General features: G+C 49.0%; 2 protein-coding genes across 2 annotated transcripts in view; one reads left to right on the top strand and one right to left on the bottom strand.

Moving 5' to 3' along the window:
* The window catches only part of COLGALT2 (collagen beta(1-O)galactosyltransferase 2), a 44,394-nt gene extending 30,473 nt beyond the window's left edge, over positions 1-13,921 (top strand). The window contains exons 5-12 of the mRNA XM_021525121.2: positions 2,496-2,700; positions 6,878-6,997; positions 7,471-7,547; positions 8,903-9,009; positions 10,170-10,302; positions 11,142-11,269; positions 11,761-11,967; positions 12,338-13,921. Coding sequence (XP_021380796.2) covers positions 2,496-2,700; positions 6,878-6,997; positions 7,471-7,547; positions 8,903-9,009; positions 10,170-10,302; positions 11,142-11,269; positions 11,761-11,967; positions 12,338-12,605 — 1,245 coding nt within the window. The 3' untranslated portion in view covers positions 12,606-13,921. The remainder of the gene's footprint in view (positions 1-2,495; positions 2,701-6,877; positions 6,998-7,470; positions 7,548-8,902; positions 9,010-10,169; positions 10,303-11,141; positions 11,270-11,760; positions 11,968-12,337) is intronic.
* A 1,099-nt stretch (positions 13,922-15,020) lies between these two features.
* RGL1 (ral guanine nucleotide dissociation stimulator like 1) overlaps positions 15,021-22,083 on the bottom strand; it is a 53,193-nt gene continuing 46,130 nt past the window's right edge. The window contains exons 11-18 of the mRNA XM_021525119.2: positions 21,902-21,988; positions 21,655-21,687; positions 20,837-20,958; positions 20,401-20,490; positions 18,996-19,179; positions 17,983-18,339; positions 16,821-16,935; positions 15,021-16,350 (exon numbers count right to left, since the gene is read on the bottom strand). Coding sequence (XP_021380794.2) covers positions 16,253-16,350; positions 16,821-16,935; positions 17,983-18,339; positions 18,996-19,179; positions 20,401-20,490; positions 20,837-20,958; positions 21,655-21,687; positions 21,902-21,988 — 1,086 coding nt within the window. The 3' untranslated portion in view covers positions 15,021-16,252. The remainder of the gene's footprint in view (positions 16,351-16,820; positions 16,936-17,982; positions 18,340-18,995; positions 19,180-20,400; positions 20,491-20,836; positions 20,959-21,654; positions 21,688-21,901; positions 21,989-22,083) is intronic.

Below are 22,083 nucleotides of genomic sequence, written 5' to 3'. Positions count from 1 at the left end.
TCCTTCCTGTTCCCTGGGCTTTCCCATCTGCTGCTCTAGCCTTCTTCTGAACAGAAGCTGCTGTAGCTCTGAGGTGTTGTTAGCATGTGGTATGATCCCACACAAACCATACTGATGAACAGATCAGAAATTTTTTAAGGTGGTTCTGTGTTTCTGTAATGGCCTTAAAACCCTTGGTGCATAATTTTAGGCCAGTTTTTTTGTATAGTGATGCTAATCCAAGAGGAATTTGCTTTTCTTTCCACAGATCTCCATTGTGTCTAAGTTATCTTTCTCATCTATGAACAAGATTTTTGAAGTGGGGCAACAACCTTTGCCTTGTAGGGAGTGTGAGTGCTGAAGTATGCATGTAACAGGTACTGGTGCTGAGCCTAAAAATTAGAGTTTCATGTTACCTTTTCATGTTACTTCTGATCCACGTAACAACTGCATTATGTCAGAGCACAGGTTCATCTGCAGATGTCTAGGGAATAGTATAAGGATAGGGCAAAAAGTGTTACTTCCCCAAAATACTTTTCTTTCCTCTGGCAATCCCCTTCTGGGTTTTTGAGGAATATATTTGTCTTTAAAGCTCTCAGTGATTTTTTTTTTTTTTTATTCTACAGAAATCCCTGTCTGAATCTATTTTTTGGCACCCACACCATTTTCTGGCAAAGAGTTGCACAGTTCAGACTGCATAATTGGATAAAAAATAGCAGGAATAGGTCCCAAGCTTTCCAAATTCTTGGGAAGTAAATAGATAAGAAAGGGGGTGTGACGAGGTGTGTTTACTTGTTTCACTTGGGTTTGTTTGCTTTGTTTGAAAATGGAGATATAAACTTCATAGCAAAGGTATCGATTGTACTTTAAGTTTTTAAGGCTGAGTCCAGAGTCAGCCAGGTTTTCCACTGGGGTACATCAGCCCTGCTTCCCAGGCTGAAGTGGATCTCTGCCCATGTGCCAACCTCAGCCCTACCTCTCCAGCAGGAAGTTGCCACCATTACCAGCACTATCTGAGAAAAGGGGAGAGGAAAACCAGCAAAGGCATCTTGCAAAATTCAGTTTAAAAAAAAATCCTGCTGGAGTGAACAGGAAAGTTCTTCCTTTATTTTTCCTTTTCTCTTGCTTCTGCATGCGGTTCCAGGGCTCCGTGTGCTCAGCCTTGCTCTCCCAGGGGACTTGGGGAGGGAATCACAGCTGGAGCACATCCTGAACCACAGCCTTCCCCCAGCCCAGAGGCACAGTGAGCCAAGCCCAGCTCCAGACAGGCTGACATTTATCTGTCACTGAGCAAACTTTGGGAGAGGCAGCAGCGTGGAGGAGTTGGAGCCCTCCTTGCCTACACGTGATTTATGAGCAGGGAACAGGCCCAAAAACCCAGGGTGAGCCACTGGAGGAGGAAAGATGAGTGTCCAGCATCTTCACTTGTGGGCATTCTCAGGTGTCTGCTAAAGGGTGGGTGTGTTAACCCTTCCTTTGGTCACATCTCTTCCCATCTGCTCCTTCCTGTGGCAGTCAGGATGGCCGTGTTTGGGATATCCCATCCTCACAGTATGGTCACAGTGTACCCAAAAGGCAGAGGGAGATGGCAGATCCATAACCAGGCACATTGCACCACGCTGTGGCCCCACACAGCCCAGGGCAGAGCAGTTCTGTTGGCTTTTGCTCAGCCAGTGCCTGAATGTGCATGGAAAAGAGAACATAAATGGAGCTTTAACTTCTTCTAATGACTCATTGTTTCTGTAAAGCCCAGAATCTGCTCTGGATTCAAAGCCATCCAGGTGTCAGTTTGATGCTCTAGGGTTTTCTTCCTGGAGGAATACAGTGTATTTATTTCCACATGAGCCACACACTGTGGGTATTGCACCCGGAGTGTTGGAAGTCTGGGGGAGCTCCTGGGTACAGGGAATTACCCAGGAGCTGAGTGAAGTGCTTCCCTACACAGTCAGGAGTGAGTATCCCACCTGCTTGCCTCAGGATGGGGGAAGCAGGGATTCTTACACAGCTGATGGAGACTGAGATGTTGCCTTCACTGCAGTGACAACAAATTATTCCTTTTAAAGATATGGATAGGATAGAATTTATGGATAAAATTAATGTGCAGATCCTACTCTCTGAGATGCTAAATGGACTTTGTGCTTGTTGAACGTGGAGGATGTCATGGATGCTCAGCAGCTTCCAGGATCAGGCTGGAGAGTCTAAGCACAAAAAGGGTTTTGAAGAACCAGGAGAAAATAGTCTGAGATTTGAAGTTCCATTGCAGGGGAATTTTGCAGTGGGAAGGTTGGGCTCTCCAAGAGCTCCTATAAAGTAGGCAGAAGGTCAATCTTTAATTTTGGAGATGAAGACTGTTTCTAAATACTTGGCTGAGCCATTTCCAAATGGGAGCCACTGAAAAAGCTGAGAGTTGAGCCCTGGTGAGCCTCTGCTGGAGAGCTCAGGGCATGAGCTTTAGCTAAGGAACAGCTTTGAAACAGGAATCTCTTGTGACAACAGCCCCCTCTTTGTGGTTTCAGGGCTACTACAAGAGGACCTTGGAGTATCCCCTGATTCGGGAGTGGAAGAGGATGGGCTGTTTTGCTGTCCCCATGATCCATTCCACGTTTCTCATTGACCTGAGGAAGGAGGCCTCTGCCAAGCTGGCCTTCTACCCTCCACACCAGGACTACACCTGGAGTTTCGATGATATCATGGTCTTTGCCTTCTCCAGTCGCCAAGCAGGTGTGTCCAGGGCCTCTGCTGGGGAGGGCTCATTCCTGGAGACACAAGACCTCACTGCAGGTTCACAGCCCAAAAGTTCTGGGTGGACTTCCATGTGGAGTTCAGACCCTGTTCCCTTTCCTCTCTGGGATCCCATCAGGGATAACCAGCAGCAAGTGACTGAAAGGCAGTTTTGGATTGCTGCTTGTTTCAGAGGATGTGGGGGCTGTTCTTGGGATGGGGCAATATTTCAGAGACAAAACATGTGATTCCACCCGTGGTTTGTGTCACAGCAGATGAACAGAGGTGGGTGCTGGCAGAATGGAAGGTGATCTGGGGGTGAGGTGTCTAAAGTTACCACTTCCAAAAGATCCATGAGGAGAGGGGTGAGGACAAGAGACTCTTCTTAAAACACAAGATCCTAGAACAGTGGAGGTTAGGAGGACCTTACACATCATCTCATTCCACACCCTGCCATGGGCACAGGCACCTTCTACTAGACCAGGTTGCTCCAAACCCTGTCCAGCCTGGCCTTGGGTACTCCAGAGAGAGGAAATCTCTGGCTATTGATGTTTTAAGAGAGCTCAAGGTATTGCTGAGACATCACTGTCTCTTTAAGTGCCTTGTGCTGCTGCTGTTCATGCTTGTGGTGAGGATGTTTAGTCCCATTTCTTTCTGGAGAGTGGCTCTTGGGAGTGTCCTGTCTCCAGCAGGCTGCCAGCCCTGTGTGTAGCAATGTCAGAGCTGAAGGGGGTTCCCAGAACTGTGATGGCCATCTGTGTTGCTCTTTGCCTGCTGTGTTGAAAAGGGAAAAGTTTAGGGCATTATAAAGGAAAAAGGGATTGGTGAAACCTCAGCAGCACCCATAAGTGCCTTCTGTTCAGAAGTGAGTGGGTTGGTGCCTTGGTGGGGTGAATTACCAAGGAAGAGTTGTTCACGAATCCTCTGAATGATGTGCAGTTGGTGCTCCCTGTGCTCTGCAGAAGATGCAAAGCTAAGGGAGCAGGAAGGGCTGCTCTTGGGAACAGGCAGGCAGGGAGAAAACCAAGGGAAGAATGGTTGCTATTGTTGTTCTGCAGGCTGAGCCTCCCTTCCCACTGATCCCAGAGCAGCACAGCAGCCACCATCTGCCTGTAGCTTCCCTTTTAGTGGTGGGTCTGGTTGGCAGGTCTTGATAGCACCAAAAATGATGTTGTTGTCTTGGCAGACTGAGCAGGGCGTTCTCAAAGTCAGCTGCAAGAGGATGAGGAGTGTCAGATAAGATGAATGATGGAGGAGAGGCAGCAAGAGCTGAAATTGGAGCCCTTGGGAGGCAGAGGTGAGAAGTGAATTGCAGAGCAGCTTCAGGATCCTGTCTTTCAGGGTCAGGACATGAGTGCAGAATCACAGTCGAGACCCCCAAGGCCATTCAGTCCAGTGTTCCCCAGCACTGCCCAATCCATCACTGAGCCGTGTTCCCAAGTGCCACGTCTTGGCTCCAGAGCAGTGTTGAGGTTTAAGTTTGGAGAGCAAAGCAGGCTACTTAAAATCTACCCCTCCACTTCTTCCCTCTGACAGCTGTCCCAGAAGTGCAGCCTCCAACCCATGTGCATTAGCTCCAGCTGCTTCAGAAATATTTCAGGGATTCAAACCCATCATTTTTTCCTTCTGTCCCAGAACACTAGCTTTTTCCAGGACTGACCCATGACATGAAGGGTTTTGCTCCAGGTGTCTGGCTTGCTGATCTGCTCAGATTGTTGACTTGTGTCCTGAGTTAAGTTTTGTCACCCAGGATAAAAGGATGACATCCAAGTTCAGAAATGTGAAAAATGTGTGAGCTTCAAGGGAAGCTTCTTTTTGGAGTAATTTCACTTACTTTCCCTTAAGTCAGAAATGATACTGGCTTCTGTCCAGGCCAAAAGCTATGCTTAACAAGCCATCAATTTCCAACAGGGAATCTGCTGCTGGAAGCAGCTGTTCTGTGATGCTCCAAAGAGCATCCCACCTCCGAGAGAGGACGTGGCCTGTGTGGGAGTCCTGAATGTGAACAGAACTCAGAGTGGGTGTGTTATTGCCAGCACTGGACTCTGCAGAGCTCTTTGCACTCTCAGGAGAGCTTTTGGCCAGCCAGGTCAGCCTGGAGAAAAGGAGGCTTAGGTGAGAACGTTGAGCCCCTTCCAGTGCCTAAAGGGGCTCTAGGAGAGCTAGAGAGGAACTTGGGACAAGGGATGTACAGGACAGAGAGAATGGCTTCACACTGCCAGAGGCCAGGGTTAGATGGGCTATTGGGAAGGAATTGTTCCCTGTGAGGGTGGCAGGCCTTGGTATAGGGTGCCCAGAGAAGCTGTGGCTGCCCCTGGATCCCTGGAAGTGTCCAAGGCCAGGCTGGATGGGGTTTGGAGCAACCTGGGACAGTGGAAGGTGTCCCTGCCCATGGCAGGGGTGGAGGATGGGTTTTAAGGTCCCTTCCAACTCAAACCATTCCATGATTCCATGGTCTCCTGAGCTGCCTTTCATCCTGGGTCTCTGAAGCCCTTGAGCCAGCCAGCAGGAAGGTCTGGTCACGGGGAAGTGGGGACAATTTTGTTTCCTTAATTATAGCTGTGGTTTTAGGATATGACTGTAAATCCTGAACGCTGCCTTTAAAGCCCATTAAGAATAATAATACAAACACCTGTAGTTTTTTTTCTATCCTTTGTAGCAATCATTTAACTTTAATATAGAAACAGAGCTGGAGAGTGAGTCCCCCTCCCTATTTTACAGAAGCTTTACCATTTTATCCCAACAGAGCAGGGACACTGGTGTGAATCTGTGCAGATTAAATATGTTCAAGGCAGCGGAAGATAAGAACGGAGATCAGTGAGCCAGATAAGATTAGTTGATAAGATCAGTGCCAAATCCATTAATGTCTGCAGGTAGTAGTTTTTTATTCTGCCATTTACCTAAATTGCAGCTGACAGCTGAATGTGTTTTGGCAAGTAGCATAGCCAGCAATTTACTTGTAGAACTTAAAATGAGAGAACACCGGAGTCATTAGTGCCAGCAGTTCCATTCTGCTAAAAATACCATGGATTAGGGGCACTAATAGATGAAAGCATCAGCACACCAGGTAGTGTCTGCTTTTCATTTATTTCCTCGAGGGAGGGGGCTGGCTAAGCTTGTTTCACTTTTTAAAAAAAAAAGGACAAAGGCATTTTTTGGCTGGTTGCTTGGGTTCTAGCAGCTTTGATTTGAGTTAATAAAGGACCTTACCAGAACTCAATGAAAAACAACGGAAATACTTCCTTGGCTTCTCTGGATGTGGCTTTTGAGTGTGTTCCCTGATGTGAAAGGCAGAGTCACAGCCAGTGGTGAGCAAATCCTTGTCATCCCAGAGGGAAAAGCGTTCTGCTGATGCTGGGATGTTCCCACTGGGTGAGTCTGTGCCCTGCAAATGCATCTGCTCCAAGGACAGGCTTTGCAGCTTCTCTCTGTTTCCCACCTTCAATAAGCAGTTGCAAAAGCTTTTGAGCTGAAGGATGTTAACATTATCACATCTGTTCTCCTCACTGGTGTCTCACTCTGGGATTTTCCTTTAATCTTCAGGGCACAGTAGAAATTAGTTCTGCAGAGGAAAGGACTGTGTTTGCTGGTGACTTGGCATTTCAAAGGTTGTTGTAATATGTATTCCTTAAAGTCTTTGCCAGCACGGGTGAAAATGCGTTGCCTTTATTTCCTAGCCAAAACAAAAGGAAACAGTGATAAAGAATAGAATAGGTGGAGTTAGAAGGGACCTTAAAGATCACCTCGTTTCAGGGACACCTTCCACAAGCCCAGATTGCTCCAGGCCTCATTCAACCTGGCCTTGGACATTCCAGGGATCCAGGGGCAGCCACAGCTTCTCTGGACACCCTGTGCCAGGGCCTCAGCACCTTCCCAGGGAACAGTTCCTCCCCAATATTCAATCTAAACCCACTCTGTTTCAATGGGAAGCCACATCCCCTGTCAGCCCAGGCCCTTGAAGGCAGCCAGTAGGGATTGGTTTTATGTGAGAGGCCACTTGCTGCCAGCCAGGCAAAACGGAAAGCAGAACTAGAATGATTTTGAATTGTTTGCTTACAAAGCAGAACTTCTTGGGACTGAGGTCCTGGCACGAGTGTTTGTGGCTATGTAGCCACAGAGCAGTGCACTGCCCTGCTAGCAGGCCTGATTGTGGTTTCTGCTTTTCTGTGATCCCCAGGAGTTCAGATGTTCGTCTGCAACCGTGAGCACTATGGGTTCCTCCCCATGCCCCTGAAGCCGCAGCAGTCCCTGCAGGAGGAAGCTGAGAATTTTGTGCACACCCTGATCGAGGCCATGAGTGAGTTGCTGTGCCTTTGCCATGATGGACCCCCCCAAGTTATTGCCTGCAGAGCTCTCCTGCCAGCAGCCCAGCTCTCATCCTCTTGGAAGTCTGCATCCCAACCTGTTCACTCTAATCTTGTTTTGATATGCAGTTTTCAAAATTTTCCACCACTTTTCTACCTAGAAGTGTAATTGCTTCATGGTCAGGTCAACCCCATCCACAAAATCCCTCAACTTCCCCAGACCAAATGCATCTTTCATGTGGAAAAGGCTGCTGCATGTCCATGTTTTCCTCCTGATGTCTGTCTGGCACATAGCCCTGTGCTGGCTCTGGCTTTGCTGTGTGCTGCTTCCTGCTGTTCCCATGCTGCAGGGGCTCCTCATCCCAGCTCCAGGGGAGCCCAGCCCGTGAGGGAGACACCTCCAGACACGTCATGTCCCCTGCAGGGTGTGCACGAGGGTGACTTCGGGGTCTCTCCTCTCTTTCAGTCGATCGCCCTCCCGTGGAGCCCTCTCAGTTCATCTCAGTCCCTCTGAAGCACCCTGACAAGATGGGGTTTGATGAAGTAAGGAGCCTGTTCTGCTGGTTATTGTCTTGTCTTCTCACTCATCACCTGGTCCTTAACGTCCCTTCCAACTTGAGCCATGCCATGATTCTGTTTTAATCCAGCCAGGAAGAGAAGGCAGAAATGAGGCTGAAAAACAAGTTAACTCCCCTGTTCTTGTGCTGTTTGCTCTACATATGACTGCAGAGCAGCTTGACCTCCCTTCCATCTGTGCCACAAATTGGGCCTTTGGGAAAGCTCTCCAGTGGCAGGAGGGTAGGATTTCTCTCACCTGAGAGACACTGGAGAACTGAGAGCAGGTTGGGGATCCAGGCTCACAGCTGAGTTCTGGCCCACCTTGGATACCCCCAGGGATGCAAACCATGCCTGGAGAGGGACGTGCCAGGCTCTGACTACTGCCTGGTGTCTGTGTTATTCCCAGAGCCAGCAGCCCTGTGTGTGCAGCTGCCAGGCTGGCTCTGGGACTAAGGGAGTTGTGGGGATCAGGGGAGCCTTTGTCTTCTCAGTGTGCTCTGCTCCATCTGTTTGTGGGGCTCCTGAGGCTGGACCTGACCCAGCTGTGTCTGTGTTTAAGGCACAGCTGATCCAGGTTTTTTCCATATTGTCCCTTGTGGCTGTGCTTTATTTATCCAGTTTATTATTCTTTCATTTGTGCTGAGCTGAAACTCATTCAGCTTCTTACTGGGATGAGGATTTGCTCCATGGGCTACAAGGCTGTGCTTGTACCAGCCTGCCTGGGACTGAAAAATATCCCTGAGCCCCTGAGGGTTACCTGCAGTGAGGGTCCTCAGCCCTCCACCAGTCTCCTCAAGGCTTTGGATAGAGCCCTGCCAAGACTTCTCTGTTCTCAGCCTTGTCTCTCTGCTCTGGCAGGGATCACAGTGGATTTGCAGTGCCTGAAGTAATCACAAAAATCCTTTCTTTACCATGGCCTTGTACTTGGTTATTGGCCCTGCTGATAATCCGAAATCCAGGCAGTGGCAGTGTTCCTCTAGGATTGATGCTGCAGATGGTCATGTTACTCTGTTTGATACAAACCTAAACATCCTGTGTCTTTGGAAATTACACACTTGGCTCTAACTGGTCTCTCCTCACTTTTCTTCGTCCTGAAAGAGCAAGCTTCCTCCATGAAACTCCATAAAAAGTAGTCGTTAGAGAAAAAGCCTTTACACTTTCAACTCAAAACCAAGTTCAGCTTTCTGACAAATTCTAGACAACTTGGAACACACGTGGTATTTTCACAAGACCTGCTTTTCCAGTGGGGCTGCTGGAGAGGGGTGGATCAGGACTTCCCTTCTCCCTCCCACCCTCCCAGGTGGTAGTCTGAGATCCTGATGTTCTCCTCTTCTCCCCAGATTTTCATGATCAACCTGAAGCGTCGCAAGGACCGGCGGGATCGGATGCTGCGGACGCTCTACGAGCAGGAGATTGCAGTGAAGGTAGTGGAGGCTGTGGATGGAAAGTGAGTTTTGGTTGGGCTTGAGGGTGTTTTCAGAGGGGGGATGTGCTTTACTGCTTCACAGCATCTCCTTGGATGCCCTGACCTACTTCCAGCAGAGCAGGGTTGGTTCCGTGGGGGACTGAGCACCACTTGGATCTCCCTGACCATCTGTTTGGGGCAATTCTGCTCTGTTTCTTTCCTGCTTTGCAATTAGTTAATCTCTGAGAGAGAACCAGGGTGCTGGGGTTCAGACTAGGGTCCAAATCATGTTAAAATCACAGGTTTCTGTGAATGGAACAGTTAACTCCTGGGAATATTGTCCATCCTAGTGCTACACAGCTGTGGTGCCGCAGTGTTAACCCTGCCACAGCCCTTTCCAAGCTTACTCTAAGGTCTGGAGCATAAGTCTTGAGGAGCAGCTGGCAGGGCTCAGCCTGGAGAAAAGGAGGCTTGGAGGGACCTTCTGGCTCTGCACAGCTCCTGACAGGAGGGGACAGCTGGGGAGGGGTCGGGGAACAAGGGAGAGGACAAGAGGAAAAAGCCTCAAGCTGTGCCAGGGAATGCTCAGGCTGGAGAACTGGGAAAAAATTCTTCATGCCAAGGGTGCTCAGGTACTGGCACAGGCTGCCCAGGGCAGTGGGACAGTGGTGGAAGCCCCATCCCTGGGAGAACTGCTGGATTCATGCATAGATTTGACAATATTAGAGGACTTTTCCAATCTTAATAATTCTGTGATTCTAAGGTATGTTAATACCTTTTTAAAATGAGAAACCAAGGCAGAAATTTTGAGTCTGTGAGTTGCAAAAAGGCCTCAAGGAGACAGGAGCCCATGTACCATCTAGTGGTCTTGGAGACCTGGATCCTATCAAGGCCTCAGAAAATTAATCAAAGCCAAGCACCTGGCAAGTGGATGGTCCCACAGGAAGTTCTTGGCAGAGTTAAAGATAATTGGTGGTCCCATGAGAAGTCTTTGGCAGAGTTAAGGATAGAATATAGCAACTTGATTTAGAGATGTAAATCAAGAAGTTAATTTTCCTCTGTGTTTTTGAGCAAAACAAGTGTAGGAATTCCTCAAGGTGTGGCTTTTTCCTGAACATCAGCAGCATTCCCCATGCTGTGCCTGTGTCTGGCTTGAATTATTATTTTTTTTGCAATGGTGATAAATACTCCGTGTTTCCCAGAGCACTGAACACAAGTCAGCTCAAAGCTCTGAGCATCGAAATGCTGCCAGGATACCGGGACCCCTATTCCTCCAGACCCCTGACCAGAGGAGAGATCGGCTGCTTCCTGAGCCATTACTACATCTGGAAGGAGGTGAGGATTTTGGGGTGCCTCGAGGGTTCTGCGGGAAGGTGCTGTGTCCTGGTGCACAGCCAGTCCTGGTGCAGAGCATTGGATCCAGCCCAGGTTTCTGGAAGTGTAGGATAGAACTGATTTCCTAGGATTGCAGGGGTTTTTTTTGAATGCAGTGTTCACCTTTCACACCTCCCCTTTTCCAGTACGTAAAGAGGCTCCAAGAGAGCTGGAGAGACACTTGGGACAAGGGATGGAGGGACAGGACAAGGGAGAATGGCTTCCCACTGCCAGAGGGCAGGGTTAGATGGGATATTGGGAAGAAGTTCTTCCCTGTGAGAGTGCTGAGAGTGTGGTACAGGGTGCCCAGAGAAGCTGTGGCTGTCCCATCTGTGGAAGTGTCCAAGGCCAGGTTGGATTGGGCTTGGAGCAACCTGGGCTAGTCCCTGCCTATGGCAGGTATGGAAGGGGACAAGTTGATGGTCCCTTCCAACCCAAACCATTCCATGATTCTGGGATTCATTTGCCCTCAGCTCCAAGTGATTTTTATCAGAACATTTTCATGACTGTTTCTGCAGTCCATTCAATATCCTGCCTGGGGCAAGCTTGCTTAGAAGAAAGGCAAAAAGATTTTGAAAAGCAAATGGGGTTAAAGAAACACTCCTGTTTTTTTTCCCCTTAATTCTGTATCTGAGCAGGAGCAAGTTCCAGTGGCTTAGCAGATCATGTTTATGTCACAGAGTGGTTCTCCAGCTCCCTGTCTGCGTGGTCTGGGAGGCAGTGCTGGGTCAGGGTGGCCCCAGTGACAGCAGGGCACCCATGGAGGCCACTGTGCTCACGTTGGAGCCCTCGTGTTTCAGGTGGTGAGCAGGGGCCTGGAGAAGACACTCGTCATTGAGGACGATGTGCGCTTCGAGCACCAGTTCAAGAGGAAGCTCATGAGGCTGATGGACGACATCGAGCAAGCCCAGTTAGACTGGGAGCTGATGTAAGTTCCTGCTCCTCTGGGAGTCCTGGGCACGTGGGGAGGTCAGCAGCACTGCTGGGGCATGGCAGAGGTGCAGGTTGATGTTGCAGTGCAGGGCATGGTGGCACAGCCTTCTTGGTAGCTCTTCCCAGCATGACACATCTGCCCTCTGGGCTGCCAGGAGGCCCCGTGGGCACCATCCCTGCCCATGGTGTGGACAATGTTGTTTGACCTCAGCTGTGTTGGAGATGCTGACAGAGGAACCAGCACAGCTCAGTCCTGAGCCTCAGACTGTCATCTTAGCTCCCTTAGGAAGCCTTTCACAGCTGTCCCACCCACTGGGGTGAGACTTGGATGTCTGGCAGTGGTGCAGGATGGAAATCTGTGAGCTGGGTCAGGGATTGCTGCTGGGATTGGTCCTTTGCCCTGGCCTGGCTGACACAAATAGTCTTGTCCTAACTCTGCTGTGGATTCACTTTGGTTCCCATCTCCTTGATCTTCTCACCCTGAAGCTACATTGGCCGGAAGAGGATGCAGGTGCAGGAGCCCGAGAGGGCCGTTCCCAATGTCCGGAACCTGGTGGAAGCCGATTACTCCTACTGGACCCTGGGCTACGCCATCTCCTTCCACGGGGCCCAGAAGCTCATCGGGGCTGAGCCCTTCAGCAAGATGCTGCCTGTGGATGAATTCCTGCCCATCATGTACAACAAGCACCCTGTGTAAGTCCCCCTGTGGCTCAGGGAGATATGGGCTGGGTCTTGCTGACCGATCTTGAACCAGATCTTGTTGGCAGCCTGGTTGGTGGGGACTCCTTGTGGTGCTTGGTTTTGTCCTCCTGGCGCAGGTCCAAGGAGGTGACGGAGGGGAATGCCCGGGGCAGGGCTGTTTGTCTGAGGCACCTGTGTGTCCCTGGGAGCGGGCTTTGGTTGTACAGGTGTGGGTGGTTGTAAGGACGTGGTTCTGGCTGTACCCCAGCACCTACCCCCACTCCCAGACCAGTCGGCTCCCTGGACTGGCCGTGTCTCCCCGGGACAGGCTTGGCACCAGTGAAGGTTCCTGTGTTGCTGACGGTGTTTCTCCCCTCTGTAGCACAAAGTACATGGAGTACTACGAGTCCAGAGACTTGAAGGCCTTCTCAGCAGAACCCCTGCTTGTTTACCCCACGCACTACACGGGGCAGCCGGGCTACCTCAGCGACACCGAGACCTCCACCATCTGGGACAACGAGACCGTGTCAACGGACTGGGACAGAACGCACTCCTGGAAGTCCCGGCAGCAGGACAAGATCCACAGCGACGCCCAGAACAAGGATGCCCTGCCCTCCCTGGACACGCCGTCATCCAGGGATGAGCTATGACTGCCCACCTCCTCGGGACTCTGTTGACAGCTGAACCTGCCTCACACTTTAGCTTTTCACCCTTGAAAGTTGTAGAGCAGCTCTTCATGTGGTCTCCTTCCCACCGCTCCAAGGGCCGTGCGCGGGATTGGGCCGGACACCTGCCCAGGCCGCCGAGGACAGGGTGGGACACCAAGGAGGAAGAAGAAGTGTTCCAGATCCAAGCAAAAGCCCTGGCAAGCTTTTGTTAGAAGAAACCAGCCTGGGAGTACATCGTTCCACAGATCCTCATGTAGAACACTGTATTTATAAAGATTAATATATAGAGGTGTACAAATGTCAGTGCCTTTCGGGATGGCTGTACCTGGGCTGCTCCCTTACTGTTACTCCTTGTAGGTCTGTAGGCTTTTACCACCCTGTTTGCTGAGCATCTGGGGGATTTGGGTTTGTTTTCCAAAGGGATTCCTATAAGAATCAAGATATTTCCCCAAAATGTTCAATGCAGGAGAGCAGTGCTCCTCTGTCATGTCTTCTCCCCATCACACTCCTGTACAAAAGCAGTGCTGGCTTCCCATCAGCTCATTTTCAGTCTTGCTGCATCCCATCTAAACAGGCCTCTGGATCCAGAACGGGTGTCTTGGAATGTCTGAAGTCATGGAAGCCATGCACATGGAGGTAGCTGGATTTATTTGTGTCTGCACTGCCTGAAGGGAATGCAGGCAGAGTTGGTCTGTCGCATCCTGCTTCACCTCTGCTTCAACTTAGCCCTTCAGGAAAACAAAACCCCACAACCTGTCGGCAGGCCTGTTTATTCAGGCCATAAAAGCAAGTGTAGGAGTTTTGGGAACTTAAAATGTAAGAGGTTAGGTTACAAACTCTCCTTCTAAAACCAAAAGAGCCTACAGCAATGTAACTCTCAACAGCCCGATAGAATTGTGGGTTACAGGACGGAAAGGCGACTTGCCTGGATATTTTTTCATGTGAGGAGCGAACTTTTCTGTGTCTTGGATGAGTTCTGATGTTTTTGCTGTTGGCTCACATGCCAGCAAGATATGGTGTTTATTTTTTTTAAAAAAACCTTTCTCAGAGGCCAGGTGATCACGGACTATACTGGCACAGACCTGGAGCTTCTGGGCAGTGGGAAGATTCCCTCCTGGAATTGCCATCTGGGGGCTCACCTGCTGGCAGATCTGTGCTTTGAGTGTGTGTGGCTGGGGTTTTGGTTTTAATTTTTGTTTTTTTGAATAATTACTGATCAATGTTGTGCTTTCTGCTGCAGAAGACATGTTATTACCTGTCAGCCGGTCTGATAATACATAGAACCTGGTGCAAGATGAGCAGCTCTGTGTGTTCTTCATTGTGTGGGAGGAGAGTGCTGGAATGGTTTGGGTTCTGGAAGGCACCTCTAAAGGTCACTCAGTCCAACCCCCTGCCATGGGCATGGACACCTTTCACTAGACCAGGTTGCTCCAAGCCCCCTCCAGCCTGACCCTGAATGTTAACTAGAGGTTAATGAAGTCCAGCTCAAGGGATTCTTGGCTGTGTCCCTCTCCCATGGAGTCACGGGCTGTATAAAGGGGCCCATGCTGCAGTTCCCACCTGGAAGCCAAGTTCCTGCTGGTGTCCATGTGGGAGCAGATGCCCACACGACCTGGTGAGTATGGAGGTTGCACCATAGGCCCACACACAGCCTGGGTCATTCCTTCCTCACAATCCCTCTTGCTTCCTCCACAGGTCTCTTGCTTTATGAGCCCACATGGCCTGTGTGAAGGACACTGGAAGTGCCAGAGGCATTGGTGAGAAGTTCCTGCAGGAGCAGGGCTCTGTGACCAGGTGAATACCCAGCACTGTCAAGTGTCACTGTGTGACTGAGAGCCACGTCTTCCACCCTCCTCATGTTTTTTGTTCATGACAGAGCCACCTCAGTGCCTCTGAGCAGCCTCTCCTTCCTTTCCCCTTGCTGTGGGGTTTCCCTGTGTACTGACACGTATTTCCCTGCATCATCACAGCGTGCTCCTCACCAGCAAACAGAGCATGGATTTAAAAAACATACAAGGTATTTGAGTTGGAGGAAAAATACCATGGTTGAGACAATGGGGAGAAATGGATACACTCAAAGCACTTCTTTCATATTACCTGGCCTCAGAAGTCATTCAGTGACTCAAAAGAGAATAATTTCATGCAGAAGATGTAAAATGGGTGTAAAATCTTAATTACCCAGTTACAGAAATCTTTAAGCTGAAACCTCAAGAAATAGCACAAAATATCCCTATCTCTCAGAGGCTGTGTGCATGGCTGATGTATTGGAGGGCTTTGGCTTTGCTGTTGAGAAGTTCAATCACTTAAAGTGGAGAGGCTGAAGAAAGTGACAGCAAGGGAAGTAGTGTGAAGTGTTTTTACACACCTGACATGCACTAATAGAAGGAAATTGACAGATTCCAGGCAAATATTAATGAAAAACAATTTATATACTTATCATATAAAGATTACAGGTAAGCAGTTAAAAACATAACATATATAAACATTTGCAAAGTGTAATTTTAAAATCCAGAACATTTACGTTTCAGCTTAACGCTGCCATACACCCTCTGAGTGAGCAGTACTATATACATTAGGAGCTATGCTATGTACACAAGGAACTGCACTGTACAGACACCAAAAGCAGAGAAAACTGAACTTGTAGTTTTGCCCTAACTCCGGGCAAAGGTTAAGGCTCAGTAACAACCCCCCACTCTGTCACCCTCTAAACAAACAACTGGAATTCATAAATTGTTCAGGCTATGACCTACACCAGGCTTGTGGGACCTGCCACAGGACTCTTGGATGTACAGGAGACCCACAGTCGGTCTGTTTTACCTTCCTGTAAACAGAAGTGATAAATCAAAATGTAGTGTAAAACTTACCTGAGCCCTGTGTTGCAAATTAGTGCCACAAAACTGGGGGTAAAAGGCCCAGGCATGGATAAAACTCTATTTTAACTGATGATCCTTAAGAATCCTAAGCTGTTTGGATAATAACTGCTAGATCTGTGCTGGCATGCACAGTGCTACCAGCAGAACCAGAAATACTGTGTGTATTTCATGAGTCTCAAATGAGGGCTGCATACAATCCAGCGTCTTACTTATGGCTTTTAAAGAGGTTCACATTTCAGTTCTGGCAGAGGAATTGCACACTTGGAGGATGTCCATCCATCACATGGGAGTGCACACAAAAGGCATCAAGTTCTGGTCCTTGGCTTAACCAAGTCCAAGGGAAATCACCCTGTCGTGACATTAAGACCTCCATCCAACACAAAGTAGTGTCTGTTTGTCCCATTCATGATGTTCATGCAAAGGCAAGTGCAGTTCATCCATTTTAAAGTTCTTTGGAAACAAGATCCAAAATGGGTCATTCTCTGGTGTAGAACAAGTGCAAAAAAATCTCAGCTGCTTCAGGCAGACATACACAGAATTTGCTTCAGTTCCATAAAAATAAGTTCAGATGATCTTCTGTATAATACTGGCATGAAGAAGACCCTTTTCTCACAGAGGTGGCTCATGGGGTGTCCTCAAGACCAATGTAGCAGCCTGGAGCCTTTGCACCAGGGCTGCCCATTGCTCCAATTGCACATTTTCAACAGGGAATTGCAGCAGATTCCCCAGAGCCGGGAGGGCAGCGCAGGTGCAGGCTCAGCCCAGCAGCTCTGCCTTCTTCCGCAGGATGAAGTCGAAGTTCACGTGGCTGTTCATGCCATAGAAGACGTTGGCGTCGCGGGGGAACACCAGCTCTGCAGAACAGGGCAGAGCAGCGTTAATGGGGAAGGGGGTACAGCAGCAGGAGAGCTGAGAGGGGACAGGGAGCTGGATGGGGCCATCTCCCTGTTCTGCCACAGCAGCATCGGGAGCAGCTTCCTGCAGGAAAGGGAGCAGGGCAGGAGGGGTAGGCCAGGCCAGGAATGCTCAGCCTGGCAGAGGCCCTCCAGACTCTCAGAGAAGGCTGACGATGGGTGGGATCCGAGGGCCTGGTCCCAGGGAGGCAGAACCTAAAATCCTGTGGTCACTCTATGGCTGCAAGGCACACAGCCTGGCAGCCCAGGAGCTGGCTGTGCCTGTGCTGGCAGTAACCACCCCTGAGCAGCCAGGGCATTCTCAATGGCAGCTGTGACCTGTCAGCAGCATTTGTAATGCTTCCCATTTTACTCTTCCCTTTGAAATCCAACAGAACTTTCCAGGCAGCAGCAGAGCTCTGCTTCCCTACCTTTGTCCTCAGAGATGACCTGCACAAGCTCATAATCTTCAACTGCATCAGGCTCAAGGTTGTGTTTCAGCAAGGCTCGCTGGGTGACATCAGGGATTCTGTCTTGGTTGGTTATCTGGAAAGATAATGTGCAATGACAGATCCTTCTCATTCACTCTCACGATTTAGTAGTCAGTGAAAACCTGACTGCTTGTTCTTGGAAGAGAACTGAAATAACAGGTCAGTAGCAAAGGGGCAGGTGCTGACAGATACTAAACTTAGCATTTTTGACATTTAGAGGGGGTGGCTTTTTAGTTCAAGCTGACACAGATACAGTACTAGTAGAGACAGCAGTAGATCCCAGTGTCTGCTCCCTCTGAGAGACCTCGCTCTCACCAGCCACAAAAGCCCCCATGAAGAGCTGCCCCAGCTGCTTTGCAGGCTCCTGTGCTAAGCACTTCCTTGGACATCCTGCAAAGCTTTCTGGCCTTGTAGCTGGGTTTGCTGTGTGCTGTGGAAATGCATCTGGAGCAGACACACAGCTCCTCCAGAACCTCCTGCAATCTCACGAGAAGCCAAATCAGGCCCTCAAGGAACAACTTGCTGGATTTGGGGAAATGAGACCATTAAAATCCGGAACTAAAGATGCTGGGAACTATCCCACATTTGTGTCCCCCCTAGCTGAGCTAAGCCACATCACCCATGGTCCAGCACCAGTGGCATCACTGGGACATGTCTGTGGAATAAGCAGAGAGGGAAATGCCTGAATTCTATGGCTGCTGGTCTGGCAAGAGGAGGGAGATTGTCCCTTCTTCACTGGGAGAAGCTGTGCAATTAAAGGTCCATGTCAGCTCCCTTCCCTGCAGCTCCCTGTTTCCAGAAACCAGCTCCTGGGGAAGGCTGCTCCAAGGAAAATGTACCATCATATGTCAACACCTCAGTGTGCTCACAGAGCTTCGCCTGGAGCTTTTTTATAGAACAATTTCCAGACCAGAAACTTCCCTAAAGCTATTTTAAAACATCTCATTCCTACCAGGCTCCATTCCGCAGAGCACCATGTGCCGTTTTCCCGTTCCAGCCAGGTTTGATGAGCCAGCTCAGAGAAGGGGTGCTCTCAGAATGCAGTGATGGGTTCAGTCACCCCCCTGGACACGCCTTTCGAGCCCAGAGCCGTGCCACTCACCAGGATGCTCTTGTAGACGCTGGCGTGGAGCCCGTCCATGCTGACCCGGATGATGCAGGAGCCCTCGCTCTGCCGGTTGTACACGGGCAGCACTCTGGGGGCACAGCTCAGCATCGATCCTGAGTCCCTGGAGGGGATGGAGCCACTGTCCAAGCCTGAGCCAGCATCAAAGACAGAGCCCTTGCTGGAGCCAGAGCCCTTGTCGGAGCTGATGGAGCCCTTGTCGGAGTCGTAGCCCTTGTCGGAGCCCACGGAGCTCTTGTCGTCGTTGGAGGCCAGCACGAATGAGGGTAGAGATGACAGCCCTGAGGAAGGCGTGCTCATGGGAGAGTCAGGAGAACAGGAGTAGCCAGAGATCTGCACAACAGAAAGGAAAGTGCTGTCGTCACAAAGGGGACGTTTGGTGTGGCTGGCTGTGTCATTGTGCCAGAGGAACGGGACAAAGCAGAAGGCACAGACAAAACCTCAGTCACCCACACTCTGCCCAGCCTGCTGGCAGGGGGATCCCAGCCTGAACTGAAAACTGAACTTCATTTGATCGATTACAGCATTCAGTGACAATTTCTGTCCTGCTGGGGATGCTCTGGGCTCGCAGTGAGGGCAGCCCAGGAGGTGGCAGCAGATCCATGGAACAGCAAGAGGCTGCAGGCAGCCAGCCAGGAACTGGGACCGGCTGGGAAGGAGCACAGGGTGTCACAGGCACTCCTGCTCCAGGTGAGAGCCTTTGCACAAGTGGAAATACACACAGCCCTCCTCTCTGCCGTTCCCCTTGAAACTGCCCCCTTCCTTCCCCTGCTCAGCGTTTGCTTTTCTCTCCCTCTGCATTGCTCAAAAGCTTCCAGACAGGAACAAACCCACTGTAAGGGACAACACTGTGCAAGAACCCTGACTGGACTACTTCCATTTTTACACATTTCTCTCTCCATTTCACTAAAACAAATGCTTTAGTCAAGACCAAGAGCCTTGGCAAGTATCTTGGGCCTGCCTGCAACATGCAGAGGCCTCAGCTGTACCTTTTTCAGAGGGTCCTCAGGACTAGAGACAGGAGTCACACACACATCCTCAGTTTCAGAGTGATTAAACTCACACGATGAAACACTGGCTGAATCCGTGCTTTCCCCGGAGCTCCCTCCTACAGGAGAGCTCTTCAGGGGTGGTTCTTTGGGTGGGGTGAACACATCAGTGCCCAGAAAAAGTCTAGTATAGAAAGAAAGAAAGCATAAAAGCCAGTAAGTGAGAGCTGAGCTGACCAAAGCTGTCCCTTGGTTCAGAACTCTTTCATTCTGTAGTTTTTTCCTCTCTGGAGTGGCCTTTGTTGTCATTTCCTTTGTGGTGTTTATATAGTTTGTCCAGAGGCTTTGTTACAGGCTAACACAACACCTTCCTGACCCAGAGTGCCCACGGCTGCAAGGCCACAGCCAGCTCATGCCCCACTAGAACACTCCCATCTCTTCACATTTTCAAGCTCATTTTACAGAAAAAAGGGGCTTCAAAGAGCAAATTCACCCCGCTGCCAATCCCTGCCCTCTATTAGGTTTCCACAGGCCTTCCTCTCTGGAAGGCTGGAGATATACACAAATAAGGAGATTATAAAGTGTAAATTAAAGGTGCTCCCTCTCCAAGCTCATTTCTAAATGCAGGTCAAGTGCCTCGAAAGGAGTATCAAAGGAAACAAAACAAGCTGGTCTGACCCACCAAGAGGAAGAGCAGGGAGCATCAGCATGCAGTTACTGATTTAATACAGCTTGGAGAGGTGTCACTGACTGCCTTTCTACAGTATTCATCTGCAAAACACATTCAGAGTGCAGATATTTTTACTTCAATCTTTGAGCTCTGCTTTATTCCATGTAGCTTTTCCTGCATTCCTCTTGTTTCCCATGTCCAGCTGCATGGCCCTGTCCTCTACCTACCTCCTGTTTGAATCTTTGTGCTGTTATACCTAATTGGACCATGTCCCCATGATGTTTTTTTCCTTCTCCAGCTAGTTGTTTCCACTATCAAATGCCTTTTTCCTAACCTTAACTTTCGTATTAAAATCCTGCAAGGAATTTTTGCATGTCTATAGCAATTTATACTAATAATAGACCAGACTTTATCCTCCTTTACTGTTTTCCTGCTGCATTCAGTGAAGCTATTACACAATAGGTACTGAATTATAATCCATCACTAAAATGGTTCCTTTTCTTGACACCATAGGAAGGATTTTTATTCTAGTCTCTCCTATCCTTAATAATCCTCATGACTGCTGCTAGCAACACAAAGGGACAGCTTCAGCCACAAGGCTGCATTTCTCCTTAAAGCAATGCAGGGTTGTGGATCCCCAGCCAGGTTCTGCAGCTGATTAAATGAGCACTGCTTGTTTGAGTTATCCAGGTCCATATTCCCACCCCAAAACACCTCTGCCCCATCATAACTCACGTGCTGATCCTCTTCACCATGCTTTTCTGGGATTTTGGAGACAGGATGTTGGTATCAGCAGCTGTTTCAGCCTCACGTGAGAGTTTGTAACTGCAGGACAGAGGCCAGCAGGTGAATATTTGCAAACAATGTTATTTAGTAATACAATGTCACTTAGTTGTATAGTTTATTTAGTTGTACAGTGTTTGCCATTTAGTTGTACATCTCACAGCAGCAACATTCAAGAAATCCCAGAGTCCTTCAGTTGTTTTCACCTCAGAGAAGGTTGCAGCACGACAAAGAGGAGCACTGCTCTGCTTGCATTTTACCACGGCCAAGGGGATATTTCACCTCCTTATAATAGGTTTTAAAACTCCAGTGTTTGTATGTCCCTGCCCTGACCTGCCCAGGTGTGTGGGGGTGAGAACAGAGTTTGCCAGCTGCACTGAGGACCTACCTCTCTTCCTCTGTTAAGTGTCTCTGCCTCCTGAACCACTGGATGAATTTTTGGTCTGGTACCAGACAATAGCTGTTGCATGAAGATTGCAGGAGCTTGATTTGGGCAATGACTTCAAATTCCTATGAAAAGAAATAATCACATAGAAAGTCTAATTAGAAAACAAGATCATATTTATTCATACAATGAGGGATCCAGGACAAACTTAGCTTGATGTGAAGTTCAGTTTCAGTCAAGTAACTATTTCAAGAACCAGTTTTCTAACAATACGGGTGGGCTTTATTTCCTAGGATCCACAATGTGCACTCACACTTGATCCAGAGGAATGTAAAATGCTATCCTTAAGGAATGTGACCTGAGTGTACTACTCTTCTGTAACTGCACTTGTACACACACTTTGCCAGAATAACCCTGGATTGTTTAGGGCAGTTATTGAGCACTTAAGGGGAGGAAATGGCTCCATCTCAGCCAAGTCCAGGTCTGCTTTCAAAGGCCCAGGATGGAGATTTGGCCTGACTTCATTCAGCCCACAGTAACCCCAGCACCTTTGCTCCTACAGGACATTACTTATCTCTGACCAACAAGGATCAGGCTGAAAGGAGAGACTGACAGCATTTATTTCTCAGTCCTCTCCACCTGGTTTGCTCTCTGCTGACTTTCACCTACAAAGGATTTCCTGCAGGAGAAGGAAGATATTCACTACTGCGTGTTCTGGAAAGCAAAGGTCTCCTGCCTCCAGGTCTGGTTCAGCTGCTAAAGACAGAGGCCCTTGCCCAGAGGGTATCAATAAACCAAAAATCACAGAACATTCAACTTACCCTTCGTCTCTTCTCAAAATTGATCAGACCACCCTGTTGGAAGGAAAGAGAAGAGATCAGAGAAGAGCCAGACTTGTACCTTGAGATAAATGCACAAAACTTCACACAAGTTCTAGTTAATAACACTGCATATTGCTTTCCTTTTTTCCCTTTTAAGAGCTGCAGAAGGAGAGGATGCAGAAACAAGTAAACTCAGTTAGGAAGGCAGGGAGGATACTTAAGGTTCCAAAAAATCGCCCCAAGTTACCTCGACATAGTCCTGAAGGGCTGTGTCAAGCATGATAAGATCAGTCAAGAAAGTGCCAAGGTAAGGGACCGTGCCTTGCATCACCCCCTGCAAGTGAGCAGAGCAATGCTGGATTAATTGACTGAAAAATGAGAATAATTAGAATTCCAGAACACTCCTGTGTAAGGAAATGAAATTAAAGT

The sequence above is a fragment of the Lonchura striata genome, chromosome 9, assembly GCF_046129695.1.
Source record: "Lonchura striata isolate bLonStr1 chromosome 9, bLonStr1.mat, whole genome shotgun sequence".
NCBI classification, from domain to species: domain Eukaryota; kingdom Metazoa; phylum Chordata; class Aves; order Passeriformes; family Estrildidae; genus Lonchura; species Lonchura striata.
Note: the sequence above shows the minus strand (reverse complement) of the source record. Positions and strands in the feature narration are given on the sequence as shown.